The 17,874-nt window shown below is 44.7% G+C and overlaps 1 protein-coding gene across 6 annotated transcripts in view; it reads left to right on the top strand.

The window, feature by feature from the left end:
* The first annotated feature begins 12,590 nt into the window (after positions 1-12,590).
* Positions 12,591-17,874, top strand: part of Ptprk (protein tyrosine phosphatase receptor type K) — a 519,217-nt gene continuing 513,933 nt past the window's right edge. For all 6 annotated transcript variants that reach the window (XM_055599324.1, XM_055599319.1, XM_055599321.1 and 3 more), the window contains exon 1: positions 12,591-12,772. In XM_055599324.1, coding sequence (XP_055455299.1) covers positions 12,670-12,772 — 103 coding nt within the window. In that variant the 5' untranslated portion in view covers positions 12,591-12,669. The remainder of the gene's footprint in view (positions 12,773-17,874) is intronic.

The raw sequence follows: 17,874 nt of genomic DNA on the forward strand, positions 1-17,874 counted from the left end.
ATTATGTTTGCTCAAAGTAAAACTGGGCTCAGTATAAGAAAAGAATGTATGGTGAATAGATTATGCTTTTTTTTAAAAAAAAAACATGGATATTTATATTTTGTGAATAATTGTATAACCATCTGGGTTTCCTTTTTTACTTTGGCTGCTAGGAAACTCAAGTCTAATTTTGCTGTCAAAATAATTGGTTCAGCTTATAAGTCTATATTGTTTTAGACTATAAACGTCCACTGCTCCTATTTACAATTTTATCTTGAATTTCTTCTCACTTTATTTGAACTTTGACACACTTAGTTCAAGAGCTAAGTCTTCTTTACCAGTTAGTTAGCACAGCTACCCCAGCAGGACAGATGCAAATACAAATCAAATGGTTCTATTCTCTTACTTTTTAAATTTTCTTTGAAGAAAAATGGAAAGCTAGGGACTAATTTCCGGAGACAGAGTACTTTTATGAAGCCCTGAGTTCAATTACCAGCACCACGTGGAGTGGTAACACATGCCTTTAATACCACCACTGAGGAGGTGGAGCCAGGGGTTCCAAACCGCCAAGGCCATCCTTGTTTACATAGTAAATGAGGGCATCCTGGGCCTCGTGAATCTTAAACCCGAACCATGAGACCCCAAAGTTTTCAGAATGGATCTGCAAGCATGGGCCACTAGCTGACTGTTGAAATTAGGGGGCTTGTCGTAGTAAAATGCAGATGAAATGATCTCTCTGCTGTGAATACTGTAATTAAAATGCAGTCTAAAGTTATTGATCATTAAGTCACAGAATTATTCTCTTTTAAGTTTTAATCTACTCTGTCAATATTCTGGGAGTTATCTTTGAGTTTTTGCAAGAGAAAGAAATTAAGGTGATTGACAGAGTCATCTAAATGCCCACCAAAAATTGTGGAGAAGAAGAAATCTCGGTACAGAATCTACAAATCATAGCGAATGCACAGATTTATAGAGACAAGGGAGGGTATTTGAAATGCTTGTAACTGATTGCAGCCTACCTGTTTATTAAAAAGCAATTATGTGGCCCTGATTCAAAGACGTGATTTCTGAAAGAAAAATAACACCTGAGTTGTTTAAGTGGAGGGATCCAGCACAAAGCTTGTTTGGCCAGTAACAAGGCAGGAGCCAACAGGAACAGATTGACGGTTTAGCAGCGGGATAAACTCAAAAGCTGTCCCAGCTACTTCAGTATCAAAACTCGGCGACAGTCACGGACAATGCAAGTGAACCTAAGCAGGTTTTTGCAACTTTCGTAGCATCTCCTCCTCTTAATTGTCAACCTCAGTTTCTCTACTCAGCTCATCCTTCAGCTGCATCCTTTTTTTTTTTTTTTTTTTTTTTCTTTTTCCCTGGGTCATGCCTTCCAGTGCCTACTCAGTGTGGTGGCAATTCTTCCCTGCATCTTCTCCCCTTCCTTCCTACACAGAATGTTCTGTGTGGGGCACTGAGGGCTTGGTGAGAGGGTGACTTCCCACCTCATGAGCTTGTTTCCACAAAAGGGTGAGAGTGGGGGACAAGGAGAATGGCATGTGACAAGGAATTAGGATTAAATGCAAAACCCACAGGCAACAGTGAGACACGCATACCCTGCTGTGAAGACACAGATGCAGAAGCAATTAATTTCTGTCATTTGCTAGCAAGGGTAGGTGACAAATATCTTCAGTCTGCTTTTCTTCCATCTGTTTCTCTCACTGCTAATAGGGACAATTTGGGATCTTTGTTGTCAGGATTTGCTACTGAAACGTGGAGGATGAAATTTATTCTGATGTCAACCACAGTAGATACTGTATTTAACTTAAAATAATGAAGGAGCCATTTAGTGACTGATTTTTTTCTTTTAAAAGTATTTATTTATTTATGTAGTTTACATGTATGGGTGTTTTGTCTGTATTACATTTGCACATCGTAAGAAGGCATTTGGATCCCATGGGACTATAATTACATGCGGCTGTCAGCTACCATGTGGGTGCTGGGAATTGAACTCAGGACCTCTAGAAGAGCAGCCAGCACTCTTGACTGTGGGGCCGTCTCTCCAGCCCCTAGTGACTGATTTTCAAGCTGTCTTAGGTGGCTGCTACCACTCATGGATGTGGGGCTCCCAATACCACTGGGGTGCTGCCACATCTTCTAATTTCTCCCTCTGTCCTTCTACTCTCCAGCCTCTCCTCAGAATCGCCCCAGGGTTCTGCTCTTGCCTCCCCAGCAGTGTCTGGCCTAGGCTATTCCTAGCTAATACAGATCAATCTATGTATCAAGATGGCCTATGTGTTATGAATTTAATAATACTCTTCTCAAATGCCACCTTTCTATGAATCTTCTATCTCTGTGACAGAATAAGGTCTCTAAGTCATTTACCTCTCAATTAAAGTTATTTCATAATGTCATTATTTTCTAAGTACAAACAGTGGTAGGGTAATTCACTCATTCAGCCTCCATTTACTCAGAGAACTATTATGTGTTACATTGGTTCAAAGGAAAAAAGAGAGAGAGAATAAGGGGTAGCTGACTAAAGTACCAGTGAGGCCTAGACTGCAAGAAATACAATTGGAGTTTTAATGGGTGGTAATTTTATAGAAAAACTGAAAACCCTCCACACTGCTTTGGGCATTGGGTAAAACCTTCAGAGAAAACCAGAAATTTGAGATAAATCTTTAAGCCTAATTTGGAGTTGGACAGAATGCGAGCAGCTGGAAAATGTGGCTAAAAATTGAGGCAAAGACTTCAAGAATCCCAGAAAGGCAGTGTCCATTTCTGGTAGGGAGAAGAGGTAGATCCGTTACTAGGGAGAAAATGCCTAGAAGAGAAAAAGGGCCATGGGAGGATATAAGACATTCTGCAAACTATTTGAATTTTTGCCATTGAGAGCTTGTTTGTTTTGAGTACTGAGGATTGAACATCGGCCTTCACGTAGGCCCAGAAGGTGCTCTGCCATTGAGCAACAGCCCATCAGAAAGCCCATTTTTAAGAGACAGAGAAAGAACTCTAATTAGAGGGGAACATGGGAGTAACCGGAAAATGAACAATGGAATTAACAATGTAAGAAACCTTAGCTTTCCTTGTTTATTTTTAAGATTTATTTTTGTTGTATACTTATGAGTGTTCTGTGTGTGTGTGTGTGTGTGTGTGTGTGTGTGTGTGTGTATGCACCATGTTTGTGCCTGATACCTGCAGAGTTCAGAAGAGGCATCAGATCTCCTAGAACTGGAGTTACAGATGGTTTTGTGCCACTATATATTAGTGCTGGGAACTGGCTCTTAACCTCCGAGCCATCTCTTTGGCCCTTCAGCATTCCTTTTATTGGTTCTTCCAAGCCACTCAGGACAAAACATTGACACATACTGTTAGCTTACCGCTGCCCCTATACCTTTTCACAGGAAAGCTTGAGAAAGATGATCCCTAAGATTCCAATGAGTTCTAAAGCTTATGATGAGCTCACAGTCTCTAATTGCCCGAGGATCCAGATGTAGAACTCTTGACTCCTTCTCCAGCACCATGTCTGTCTGCATCTGCCATGTTTCCCACTATGAAAATAATGCATTAAACCTCTGAAACTGTAAGCCAGCCTCAATTAAAATATTTTCTTTTATAAGAGTCGCCATGGTCATGGTGTCTCTTCAGAGCAATAAAACCTAAACTAAGACAAGGGGCTTGGCAAAAATTGGTCATCCTTTCACATTTTTTTTCCCTTCCATCAATGTGTCACAGTGATTTAGTGCTTTACAGTCTATTCCTTCACGGTTTGAAGATGCATGAACTCACATGCATCCATGGAATATACATGTATACACACACCGCACATAACACACATAATGTAACCATTTATCTTCCTCTTCCCTGACACAACTTGTTGTCTCTTATTTATTTATTTATTTTGTCTGCTAACCCTAACTGTAAACCACTAATTCTCCCGTATTCCCCATAGGGTAACGAGCACTGTGCTGCGCTCTTAATAAATGCTTGCAAATGACAAAATGAATTCTTTGCCTGGGATAAAGAGGGCGTCTGTGTGGAAATGAGACCCTGTGTTTGTGTGTAGGCTCCAATGGTTCATTTTCCTGTCAGACTCCCCCGTTAGGAAGGCGGTGGCAGCATCAGCCGTGTTAAGGCAGGATTTTTTTGTGGAGAACATTTGGAGGATTAGAAAATCCTCCAGAGCTCTGGAAGTATCACAGTTTGTGTTTAGACTTCTATTTCATTCTGTCTCAAGACCAGAATAGGCAGAGAAGAAAGATGGCAAGATCCACAGGGTTCCATATGTGAAGTCAACCCCGAGCTCCCTTTAGAAGTAAGTGGGAGGGAGGAAGGAGAATGATCATTAGAGACTTTCTCAGCTCTGTTAATTCTCACCAGCCTGCATCTTTGCATAGAGGCGCTTAACCCCACAAAAATGTATTACTGAATGCATGATGTATTTAATTAGTTTGGATACTCTCCTTTCTAGTTTTTTCTAAAATAACAAAGAACATCTCAGGATAACACAGGCATTCTAACCAAAGGAATTCAAACAGTCTTCTAAAAGCTGGCGTGCTTCAAGCCTCCTTTTAAACATTTATTTTGTATATGTGTGTGTGATTGCATGTCTGTATTCATCTGTGTATAGGTGTGGGCGCCTGCAGAGGACAGAGAGGGTATCAGAATACCTGGAGCTAGAGTTACAGCCCCTTGATGTGGGTGCTGGGAACTAGACTTGGCTCATCTTAAATCCTGAGCCATCTCTTTAGCCTCTAGCCTCCCCCCACTCCCTCTCTGGCACACACACAGTTAATCAAGAAAAAACAAAATACATTTTCAGTGGCAGGGCATGGAAAGTAGTCAATAGTATAAAAGAAGAGAGTAAAGCATGTTTTGTTAGTATCCAGAAAAGATAATTCCCCCAACATGTACTAGATTACTGTAAGGCCACATGCTTCCCCCCCCCCCATTTATTCCCCTCCCCTTCCCAGTTTAATCTTTCATAACATCACTGGAATGTTTTTGGAAAAGGAGAGGCTGTCTCCTGTGAGACTATGCCAGCTCTGGAATTACTGTCCCTGTCCCATTCCTCCACCTCAATCCAATTCACACTTTTATGATTGGCTTCCTTTTTGACCCAGGCTTGTTAATTATATCCAGCTGTAGGCAAATTGCTCTTCCAAATTGGCAACTCTGAGCTCTCAAGCTGCTTGTGCATTTTCTTTCCCTTGATAAAACCTTTGGAGCATGCATTTTCTTGACTAGTGTTTCTGAATTAATCCCCCAGTTATGGATAGTTTAAAGAGTTCAAGGGACTCACAACATACCACTGGGTTTGAATGCAGTGCGTGCCGTTCTTTAAATTGCTGCCAACTGCCCAGGAACATAGACACTTAGTTTCCCTAGGGATGGAGGCAACTTGCTAACGCCATCCTTTGTTTCCTAGACACCCTAGTGTTCAGACTGAGGTCCACATAGGTCAGGCCAGGACTGCAACACCAGTGTAGAACAAAAGCTCTCTTGGAGGTAGCAAACACTTCTGTTTTTCCTCACAGGAGCTTCCTGCTTCATCCAAGGGCTTTCCAGTTCAGAAATTCCTCCCCCCACATGTTCCCCCCCCCCCCGTCCCCGTCTCTACTGATAGCACATAAACTTTTATTTACTTATTTTTAAATTTTCTTTCTGGTTTTTCCAGACAAAGCTTCTCTGTATAACCTTGAATGTCCTGGAACTTGCTCTGTAGAGCAGGCTATCCTCCAACTCAGAGGTTCACCTGCCTCTGCCTCAGGAGTGCAGTGCTGGGGTTAAAGGCTCATCCACAGTAAACGATTTGCAACAATTTTACTCTAAGGAAAAATTACAATGATTTTAGTTTCTCTTGCACTTTCCAAAGGGGGGGGGGGGAGAAGTTCATTTCCACCTACCAGCCCAAGAGGCTCTGCTTGATAAATTGGCACTGGGGATAAGACTTTGGTACAAGGAACTGGGGTGAGAAATGAGATACAGAGTCAGAAGAACCTAGACTTCCAGCCTTTCCGTTTACTAGCTGTAAGAACCTTGGGCAAGTATTTTAATCCTAAATTGAGGCCGTTTATTACCTAGGTAGGTGGAATTACAGCTATCTGCCTGGACTACTTCACATGCTTGAACTGAGACAGGGGAATGGGAATATGCTTTGTGAATGAAAAAGCATAACCAACGAGTTCTAATAACAAGCTGAAATGTTACCTGATGGATTATAAATGCCCTCTGTGTGTGCAGTCATGATCCATTCACTAAAGAAATAAAACATTCTTGTCTGCTGGGTACAGATTTGATGGGTGAACGACAACAAGAAAACAACATTTAGTAAGCAACTATTATGACCAGCTCATATATTTCATTATACCTAAGTCAATCAACAGCTCTAAAATATAAGAATTTCATTTGATTTTCTGAAAAAAAAATACAATTTATTGATCAGGTGACTCAAGGTAACAACCTTGAGTCTCAGCAGTTGGGTGGGAGAAGCAGGAGGATTGCTCCAAGTTCAGTGCGAGCCTGGGCTACAGAGAGATTTATATCCAAGGAGATGCTTTCCAAATTCTGTTCCCTGTAACCCAGAGTGTATGAGCAGCAACACCACAGAAGAAAAATTTGCTTTGCTCTTGATTTCAGAGGGTTTTCGTGTCCATCACAGTGGGAAAGTGCATGTTTCGAGGCAACTGGGATATGTGGGAGATTTCTCATGCAGTCCTTTAAAGGGGTCAGAGAAAGAAGGCAGGAATCGAAGGAGCGTATTCATCATTCACAAAGGCCAAACACTACTGACCTATATCTGCCAGCTGTACCTCACTTGTTAAAGTCCCTATGCCCTCCAAAATAGCACCACAATCCAGGAACACTTTGCACAAAGTGTGATTTCAGATTCAAACCACAGCACTGTTCTTGAGGGACACCCCAGACTAGATCTTGAATCTCCCCCAAGGACTTATAAAGGCAGGTTGGTCTAGAGGAATTTTAATTCAGAACATGGATGCTCTGGCAAGAGATCACATTGAACAAAGACCTTCTAGGACTGTGTGTCTGGAAAACAGACAAGCCTTCAATCCAAGGAGATCTCTGAGTTCAAGGCCAGCCTGGTGTAGATCAAGTTTCAGGTAAAGAAGTGATTGGGTCTAGGTGTTGTGGTACACGTCTTTAGTTCAGGCACTCAAGAAACAGGTATGCAGATCTCTGAGTTCTAGGCAGTACTGTTTAGGTACTAGGGTTGAGAGGCAGTGCTTTGTAGTTGAGTTCATGGCAGTTCAGTCTGTGGAATTAAGAGGCAGTTTTACTGCAAGAGTTTTAGGGACAGATTGAAGAGAGAACAAGCAAGACACAGGTAAAGACAGAATGAGCCAGAGAATGAGAAGGAACCAGAAGATAAGAACAGATTGCTAAGCTAGGTATGGAGGCTGAGCAGAGAAATTCAGTCAGAAGCTGAGAGAAGCCAGTTTGACTTAGTCAGCTTGAAGAGCGTTTGAGCCAGACAGCTGAGTTGAGCAAGTCAGAGTTCAGAAAGAATAAGAGTGAGTTTATTCAGCAGTAAATCTTAGAGGCTGAAAGCATTCTAGGCCTAGGTTAGATTGTATGGAGGATAGACGCTTGCAAGACTAGGCCTGGGTTAGCAGACAGAGGCAGTAAGCCCCTGAAAAGACAATTAAGTCAGGTGAATAAAAGCTGCTTAGCAGCTTGGAATTCAGCCTGTCGCACCACTGGGAGGTGGTAGAACAGTTCAGAGATAGGAGATCTTCACAGGAGGCCACCAGCTCCTTCAAGACCATGGTGGCATTTGGCTTCTTCTCCTACCCATGGCCTCCTGGCTACAGGGAAGTGAGAGCTATTCTTTAACAACATGATTCCTCATTACTGCCTCTCCACAGGCCCAAATGATTGAAGACTAAAGCCTTGATCCAAAAACATGTCAATTTTTTTTAAAGTTGATCACTTCAGCTACTTTGTCATAAAGACAATTAATGCCTGACTTTTAGACTTCCATGGTCCCAAACTTTGAGAAGCCAATGTTCTCTTCCTCATGAGACACTTGCACAGCAATCAGATCCTGGCAATCAGGCAGAAGGTCATACAGTGAGGAAACCTGCTTAGTTCTGTGCAGTCCTGAGGTCTACGAACACACTGATCTCCTGTGCTTATTTTTTCAATTATACTTATTAAAATTTGATAGAACTGGGATTCTACTGGAGGCGTTTTGCTAGTTGAAGGTCTAAGTTCACGACTAGAGATAATAGGTGGTATATCTGCAATAATAAAGGATATTTTATAGTTCAAAGGGTGGCCCACCCCTATAATCCTTAGTAGGAGGGTTGCTACAAGTGAGTTCCAGATCAGAAACAAGCAAATAACAACAACAAAAACCCCCAAGGAAGCAAGCAACCCTTCCACATAACCACAATCAACCTTGTGCTAAAAAACACCTCAGGGAAACAGAAAAGAGAAGCTGTAAAAGTTAACTAAGCTAAATTAACTGGTACTTAAACTAATATTATTTTTAACCCTGTGGTGCTGGGGTTGGAACCCGGGGCCTTGAACATGCAGAGTGCTGTTCTACCATTCACCTACACCCCAAGCTCTTGTTTTTGTTATTGTTGCTGTTGATTCTTTTAATCAGTCTTTGTTTGTCTGTTTGTTTATGTGCATTGATGTTTTGCCTGCATGTACGTCTGTGTGAGGGTGTCAAATCACTTGGGTCTGTTCTGGCATAAGGATAACCACACAAACCACTCATACTCCAGTCTTGGTTAGATGGATGGTTTGTTGGAATGCCTTTTCCAAGCTGATTAATCAGGGCCACAGTAAGGACTTGGGAGCCTACCTGTGGCATCAACAACCTCTCACAGCAGGGCTTTTATAGAAAGAGCCAAGGCAAAAGACAAGGGGAAGGTAGTCACACATTTTAACTAATTGTACAAAGTAATATTATGTTTTTGGCTAACTGGACAAGGTATTATCAGCTAATCTTTGAGCTGATTAGTCCCAAGTGAGGTAAGTAAGGCAGGGCTTAGGGTCTTCTAGAGTACATCCAAAGTGTAGCCATGTGTGTAGATAAAAAGGGTGTAACCAGAGTGCAGACAAGCGGATAGGTAACAAAGTATGAGTTATGACACTACTGAATCGTCAGGCCAGCTATGGACAAATCACTTCCAGGAAGCAGAGTTGAAAAGTTTTAAAATTTGAAGTTAACTTCATCTTAGAAACAAAATGGAAGCTAATACAAAGATGGCTGCACCTTTGTCTCAAATATCAGGCTCCAACAGATCACAAGACAGTTTTGAGTTGCCAGTGGGTACTGGAAATTGAATTTATGTCTTCTGGAAGAGCAGTCTGTGCTCTTAACTGGTGAGCCGCCTCTCCAACCCTCAGTCTTTGCTTTTGTCTTTTGTTTTTTTGTTTGTTTTTGTTTCGCCTCTAGACTTTTGTCATCCCATTGCTTTATTGTAATACATTACACAGAACATAAACTTTACCATATTACCCACTCGGAGTGTGTCATTCGGCGGTACTAAATATATCCACACTGCCTTGCAGCCTTCTCCACGATATCTCCATCTTCAGGTTTTTTTCTTCCTTAAAAAAAAAAAGATTTTAGTCATGTGTACGTGTGTGCTCTCGAGCGTGAATGCTCTTGCGTGTTTCTCTATGTGGCGTTGTGCATGGGTATGCTCCTGGAGCCCAGAAAAGGGTGTTAGGCACTACGGAAGTAGAGTTAGAGGTGGCTGTGAGCCCTGTGTCATGCGCAGTGGAAATGAGACCCCTGGGCCTCTCCAAGAGCAGTATGAGCTCGTAACCGCCTCGCTGTCTCTATAACTCCCGACCCTCAGTCTTTTTCTCTCTGAACTGCAATTCCATATTTTCTTCTGCTACCCTTCCCCAACATTTCCGCATAAACACTCTTCCCTCTGCTGTTTCCTTTTTCCATGAAATTCGATTTTGTTTGTTATGAAAGACATACTACTAAGCAATATGCTTTCTTAGCGGACTTTGCCTGTGAATGGACATTTGAGTATTTTCACTTTGATTTTTTTTTTTTTTTGTAAAAATAACTTAGTTCCTAAAACATTTTTCATATTTTGTGTTAGTGTTAGGACAGCAACTAGATTAAAGAATATGAAAATGTTAGTGATTAGTTTTTTTTTTTTTTTTTAAGTGAAAAAATATGGAGGCAGGACAGCGAGAGTTCAAGGCCAGCCTGCTATTAAAGTGGTGATTAAGCCTCACTGTTTTGCTTTAGCTATTATGAGCTCCAAGGATAAAACAGCCAACCTGGGGCTGGAGAGATGCCTCAGAGGTTAAGAACACTGGCTGTTTCCCCAAAGGTCCTGAGTTCAATTCCCAGCAGCCACATGGTGGCTCTTAACCACTGACAGTAAGATCTGGTGCCCTCTTCTGGTTCTATAGGCAGAGTGCTGTATAAATAGTAAACGAGTCTTTCTAAAAAAGATACAATTTGCTCAAAATTCTACTTCGGGTTTGAGTGAGAAAACATCTCTGTTGATTGGTTTTAAGGATTTACTTCTTCCTCTTCCTTTTCCCCCTCCCCTATTTTCTTTTGGTTAAATTACTTCATTCCCTAGTCTGGTTTTCTTGTAAGCATGCCATGAGTGTGCTACCTGAGCTCTGTGAGATTCCTCAGTAGGATACTGCCCATCCAAGAAGCCTGGTACATCTTGAGCACTCCCAAGGAGTACTGTCCTGACCCCATCATAGAGAAAGTGGACCAGATTCCTTCTCCCCAGGCCCAGGGAATGGCTAGGATACTAGCCACCATCTGTAGATCTCAGAAGGGCGTTGTTTGCACGCTTTATCAAACAAATTGCTAAGTCATAAGCGTTTCCCATCTTTCTTAGAGAAGATTCACATACAGACAGAGAGTTTCCTGTGCTTTTACTGTGGCAAATTACTGCTAATTTTTTAGGAAGTTCTGCTAAGTCTCCTGAAAAGAAAACAATAGGTTTTGCTTACCTGTGATCTAGAAAAGCTCCTCAGTGTAAGAAATAGGGAACGCTGGTACAGTGTGCTTCCAGTTACAGGTTAATGAGCTAAGGAACGTTTACACCGTACCCTGAGGGAGGATGACTGAACTGTTGAACTGAATTGACAAGTGTTGGGCTGGTTGTGGGTACTAATGAGCAACCCTCAAGACTGGAGCGTAATGGAGTTTCCATCCTCAGCAAACAAAAAAGAAACCCACTTTCTTCCTTCTTGATCTATATCCATAATATATGTACATAGATACATTTGCAGACAGACGTATATATAGGCATATATGCATACAGTTACTTTCATTTGTATTTCCTGTTTCAAACCCAGTGCTAACAGCATGTATTAATTGCAGAAATATGTGGCTTAGTAAATGGTGAGGATATTCTAATATATTGAATTTCACTTCGTTTTGATGTCTGGCTGACTGACAGGTGTCCATCAAGACCTGCTAGAAGTTGCACATATGGCATCAAAATTCAAGTTAAAGTTATGCTTACTCAGTTGTGATCACACTTACGTGTGTCATATTTTGCAGGCATGAGTAAAAGTAAGCATGTACACAGCGTTGCTACAGAAGCAAGTCAGGGTGGCATTTGGAGAAATAACGCCAGGCTGCTAAGGTAGAAAAACCGCCCGACTTCGCGGCTGTGACACAGCTTCGGGCTCCTCCGGAGCAACCACGCTGTGTCCGTTGTCGGGGGAAAGTCCTTTTATGAAATACTTATTTCGTAAATGGCTACAAGACGGTAAAAATCAAAACCAAAACCCTAACCCCGCTCTACTCAACCGGCCTACGCGAAGGCAGAGCGGCTGGGATCTTCCCGAGCAACAAGCAAAGTCAGTGAAGCCGCAAGTCAATCCAGATATCCTGCAAACGGCAAATAAACCCAGAAATGAGGCACGCCAACTGTTTACACTGGAAACTTACCCAACATTTTATTTTGGTCCAAGTTTTATTTATTACGCGAACCCACCAAGAGTTAAGTTTTCAACGGGGGAAGGGAACCTTATTCCTTATCACCATCAACAAGAAAGTGACATTTCAGTGCAGGTCGGCGGTTTCAAGGTAGCACCTACGCTCCCCTTTTTTCCAACCACCAGCCGCTCCGCTGGGACCGCCACCTTGGGGACAGAACCCCCAGACCTCCCTGCGTGGTCCGCCCACAGTCCTCCCACCCTCCTGCCTCTCAGAGTCGCCGTCTCGGGGCTCCGGGAGCGGGCTGCGGCCGCGTCGCCCTTTCCCCGCTCGCCGCCGGGGATCGTCGGCGCCGCCACCGAGCCCAGGTGGCGAACAAAGGCGGCGCGGGGCGCGCGGCCGGGCTGGCGCGCGTCTCCCCCGGCGGGAGGCGGCGGCGCGCGCCGGAGCCCGCATTCCTCCGAAGCGACCGGAGCCCGCGGGGCGACGTCACCTCAGGCTCCGCCCCCGTCCCTCCCCGAGCAAAGTAACTCAGGACAACCCCGAGCCGCCTGCGCCGAGCATGGAGAGCGGCGGCCGCGGCTGGCGGGCGGCGCGGGAGGCGCTTTCTCCCGCGAGGTAGTTGGGCCGGCGTTGCGCAAAGACGAAAGTGCTGGCGGGTGGCCGCGGCGTCCCCGAAAGCCCCCCACGAGGCCGGGCGGGCTGCTGCCCGGCGGATTCCGCCGCCATCCCCCCGGAGGCTCTTTGCAAAGCCGCTTGAAACTTCTCCCAAACTCGCCATGGATGTGGCGGCGGCGGCGGCGGCGCTGCCTGCTTTTGTGGCGCTCTGGCTCCTGTCCCCGTGGCCTCTCCTGGGGTCGGTCCAAGGCCAGTTCTCAGCAGGTGAGTGCTCGGTGGGCGTCTGGCTCTGCGGCTGTCCCTAGCCTTGGACGGCGAGGCGGGAGGGACTGGTTGCTTGCCGGGGCTGGGGGGGGGGCCCGGGGATCCAGAGGCGTTCGCTTGGGGTAAGTGGGTGCAGGTTGGAGCCAGGTCTGTCCCGGAGTTTGTGTGTCTGGCGGGACGCGGGGGCTCCCCCGAGCTGAGCGCCCTCCGGGCACAGGTAACTTTGGCGTTCTCGACCCATTGTTTTCGAGGCTGGCCGGGCGCACAGACAGCCCCGGGTGTCCTTATGGAGCTTGGGGCGACCTTGCTTTTCTTGGGTGAAGTGTCGGTAGCCTGGGCGTCGGACGCAGTCCACACAGCCTTACTTAAGGAGGAGAGAAAGAAAATAAAAGTACTTAGGGTTCCCGGGACCACGATTTTTTATGGCTGGCCGAACGGGCTGGTGAGCTCTCTCTACCGCCAGACCGTTCAAAAATTCCCCGGGAAGCCTTTGTCGGAACTGTGGGGGCGCTTAGGGAGTGACCCCGGCGCGCTCTGCCAGGTGCTTTTTGTCCCGGGAATAACCTCCCCTGACCATTGTCCAACTCTTTCCCTGTGCCTCCTGGAGGCTCCTTCCTCCCCCGTGGAGGGTCCAGAGTTGCTTCTGGGTTAGGGCGCAGCGTGGAGCGTGTTGCTTGTGTACGTTGGCGGAGTCAGTAGGACGTTGGGAAATGTGGCTCTAAGGGTAAATTCAGAGCTGTCCTGCCTGGGCGGCGAGGTCTGGGCGCCCGTTTCCGGTAGGCTTACCCCCTGCTTCTGGAGCGAGGCTGCCCCGGAGCTGGCTCCGCACCTCCCGGAGTCCGCCTTGGTGACCCGGGCTGGGAACGTTCGCCGCCCTCCGGGACAACCCCGGGGGTTGTGGGAGTGGGGTGGGGTCGGGGGAGAGCCGCGGTGCGCCGGTCCAGGCTCTCCGTTTGGGTTCTAAGTCAAGCCACTCGGAGAAGTCCCTGGATCCCGGGTCTCCCCCGAACGGAGGTCTCCGTTCCCGTCCAGTGTTGCTATCCTTCCAGTAGGTCGCTTGTCTCTGTGCATCTGTCGGCTCTCAAGTTTCACCAGGTGGACGCTGGGGAGCGGGCTCCCAGGTTCAGCCTCTGCCTCCCGCAGGGCTTGACAACTTTTCTGGCTAACCCGCCCAACCCAGCCCTTTCTGGCGGCCGCATCCGCTGCCCTGGTTCCCGCTGTAGATGGAAACGCAGAGTGGCCGAAGGGTGACGGGAAACGCGGCAGCCGCGCTCCCGGCTGAACCGGCAGGATGCGGAGACAGAACTTACTTTGTACTTGACAGTTTTCGTTGTTGAGACTGCCCGATTTCCTGGAAATAAACTCCCCGTGTTGTTTTCCGGAGCAAATCCTTCGTTAGCTCTCCTCTCCCCTCCCCCTTGAGAACTGTGTAAGAGGAGTTGGACCTCGGCTTCTCGTGCCCGAGTGTGCACGAGTCTCTTAGGCAGAGACTAGGAAATGGCAGCAGGCAGAGGAATGGCCATGTAACTGGTGGTGGGCAGAGGGCACCATCTCTATGCCGTGAGCTCCGACGACTTAATTTAATTCTCTCCGGTTTCATTCAGCCTTACCGCGTGCGTCTCGGCCGTGCAACGCTGTTAGATTTGGAACCCTGTTTGCTGTAACTCATTATATGCACCAAGTTGGAGGGAGTATTGATTTCCACACAGCGCCTGTCACTGAACGGAGAGCCTAGCTTGAGACGGCGTGTAGTTTGTTAATTGAACTTTACCAGCTGCATGATTAAACACATGTCTCCGGCGCTGGCGACTCGTGAGGTCTTTACAGCTGGTGGACAGATCTTCACCACTGGAGAAACTTTTCTCTTTTGCAGCGTTATTTATCTTTTAATCAACGAGGACCCAGGTCCCCTCATCACAGTGTGCAGATGTGTTTCTGGGAGTGTGTAATGAAGGCAGTGCTCGCAAGAGCTGCTGTCATCATCCTCTTGCTAGTCGGGATATGCATGTTTGCCCACACACTGAGCTCTTTTCTCTCTCAAGTTTAAAGTTGGGCACCTGGCTGCCTTTCTCTAGAGATTAAAAGTGCTTATTAAAGACATCTCTTTTTTTTTTCTGGTTGTCATAAATCATTTGGTATTGTAATGTCATTAAACTCAATGCATATTTGATAAAAAAAACATTGATTGGGGATGAATTAGAGATTGAAAGTGTTTTCTTTCTTGCTGTTTTTTTTTTTTTTTTTTTTTTTTTTTTTATCCTCTCTGATTCTATTCCAAATGATGAACTTCTGGAGAGATTTAAATGGACATGCTTCAAAGAACTAAAGAGGTGTGTTTCCTAATTTTTAAAGTACTCCATTCTGTGAAATACGTTTTAAGTCATGATTATCGAGGTCAGTTCACCACTTCCCAATACTACTACTGTGTAGCTGTTGATATAGAAAGCTTAAACGCAAACCTAGGAGGACATTATAGTTGGAAATTTGATATGCCATGCATACCTTGGAGTTCTGTATGTGTCTCAGGCATGCATTTACCACTTTCCCATTGCAGCCATCTCCTTTCTGTTTGCAGTCAAAGTGTAAAACTGCTCCGTGGTGAACGTCTTTAGAGCTGGGACTTTATCTATAAAATCCGCTTCCACTTGAGGCTCTGAAAATGACACCAGGGTGGGAAGCAGAGTGCTGTGACTGTCCAGTTCCTGGGCTGCGTAGCTGTTATTGTTGGCATCACGGTGCAGGCAAGCTCTCTGTAGAGCTCAAACCAGACAAAACCAGTCTGCCTTGGAAGCTCAGCTTTCTCATCTATAAAATGGGGATAATGATACGTGTCCTGACCTTTCCACATAGTTTTTATGAGGCTCAGGTGAAGTCATTTGTGTGAACCACAGTGCTGTCAACTGTTAAGCATGGTGCAGCTATCTGGGGTGTAATCATCATAAATTAAGGTTAGCTGGAGTGCCAGTTTCAGCTTTTATGGCTTTTAAACTCTTAGAACTCTCTTCTCAGTGAGTATAGGGTATTCTGCCAGGGGAGTGTGTGTATGGAGTGTGTATGTGAGTGTGGGTGTGTATGTATGAGTGTGTATGTGGGTATATGTGTGTGTGAGTTCTTTCACTAGTCATCCACTTTCATCATAAATGTCCTAGATTGATTCAGACCATGAGGTTACGACAGTATCAGAAATTATCTTTTGATTGCTTTTTAGCAGAGCTATGAAAATCTCTCACATATTAAACCTATGGAAGAGTCACTGTCAATACTCTCAGGATCCTAACTTTAGGAAAGATACCTGTAACATCTTTCTATTTTAAATAGTATGTTGAGCCCCTGGCTAAGCTGCTTCCATGCAGAGAGTCACATGTAACTTTGGGTGCAGTCTTATCAGTGACCTAGAGAGGGACCGTTGTGTCTGCTATGAGGTAAGCTTGAGAATGTTGCTTAAGATCCTGCCCTGGAGTTGGTCCTGGTGTAGCACCCTGCTTATCCCGTAGCACCTTACAGCTCATCTAAACACAGCCACTTGCCTGTGTCTGGCTTCCTGTCTCTAGTACAAAATTAATTTTCTCTTATTCCTATTATCTACGGGGAAGATACTTGGAGCCAGCATTTGTTAAGGCTTGCCATTTAGTTTTCTAGTTCTATTGGAATGGTATCTTTTGGTGTCTAAATACATTAAAATTAAAAACTGTACTCCCTAGTAATGATATGGACAATTCTTGGACTGTTTTTTCTCTCTCACTGGTTCTCTTATATCTGAATTTCCTGGCCTGTGAGATGTCATTTCGTGTCTGGCCTGCCCAGACGGCAGGTTTCGCTGCTGTTTGGTCGTTGGCATGTGTGTTGCTGACAGCTCTTCTCTTTGTATTCATGAATGTGAATCTGAAAAATAAATCAATAAATCAACCCCTCTGCTACTCTGTCCCTCTTTCACACTTCCTCCCACATCTTCCTGGTAACCTCTAAGCCCCGCATGTATATTCACCAAATCAGGAGCTTTCTGTTTTCATCAAGGATCTTTAGGTGCATGGTCTTAGAGACAAATGACCGGTCCACTACCCAAAACTAAGGCAGTTCTCTCACCTATGAGACACTCTCCTATGTCCAGCACTGATGTGTTAGCACTACTTTTGTATCCTTAAAGTTTAACGTTACGTGACAGAATTCCATATGGTTGAAGCATGTTGGCTCCCACTAATGTTTGTCAACCGCATTGGACTGCTGAGTGTGGATCTGCCCCGTTCCCATTTCCTCCTCTTGTTCTCCATGGAGAGAAGGACAAGGGTTGCTGCGAGGAGGGAATAGCAAAACAATTTACAGACAAGACGCAGTGTGTGTGTGTGTGTGTGTGTGTGTGTGTGTGTAAGCATACATGTATGAAGTCATTTACTTAATTTTCAGATGAGGGGAAAAAAACCCTCCTATTTTCTGAGTTGTTTATTAAAATCAGTCTTTGCCTTTGTCCAAACAGATTTGTTTCTTATTCTATGAATGCAAACATTTCCTCTGTGTATTCCTCTCAGACTTTCCCTTTTGATCATCTGTGTCTGGTCTGTGTTCCTTTATCAAATGGTGTTTCTCTGCCTAAAAAGGTTGTAATTGCTTTTGAACATGACTTGTTTTTTTCATCAGATTCCATTCTGTTTGTCATAGTTACTGAAAAATTGTACAAAACATATCAAGTCACCATATATCTTAGAGTGGTATTTGATTACAAAGGTAATGAATAATACATCAGTTGGACTGTTTTTTTTTTATTTCAATTGAGCCAAACTCATATCCATGAGATAAGTTTTTTAATGTCACCGAAATGTTTTTTTTTTTTTTTTTTGTGTATATTTGTTTCTGAATGAGAGACTTCACAGTACTTTCTGTAAGAGGGGGCAGAAAATTTGAGTACCAGGTTTCCTGATACTTTGAGATAAATAGCATAATTTATGTACAGCTGTGCTTTGGAAAACTTATTGGAAGTTGCTACATTTGGCTGCTTATGATGTGAAGTCTGATGGAGAAGAGACTTTGTCAACTTCAGACTCCACTCGGTACAAACATAATTGTTGGAAATATCCTCAAAGAATCACAGCTACCCATACGACATGTTC

The sequence above is a fragment of the Psammomys obesus genome, unplaced genomic scaffold, assembly GCF_907164565.1.
Source record: "Psammomys obesus unplaced genomic scaffold, mPsaObe1.curated_primary_1811, whole genome shotgun sequence".
NCBI classification, from domain to species: domain Eukaryota; kingdom Metazoa; phylum Chordata; class Mammalia; order Rodentia; family Muridae; genus Psammomys; species Psammomys obesus.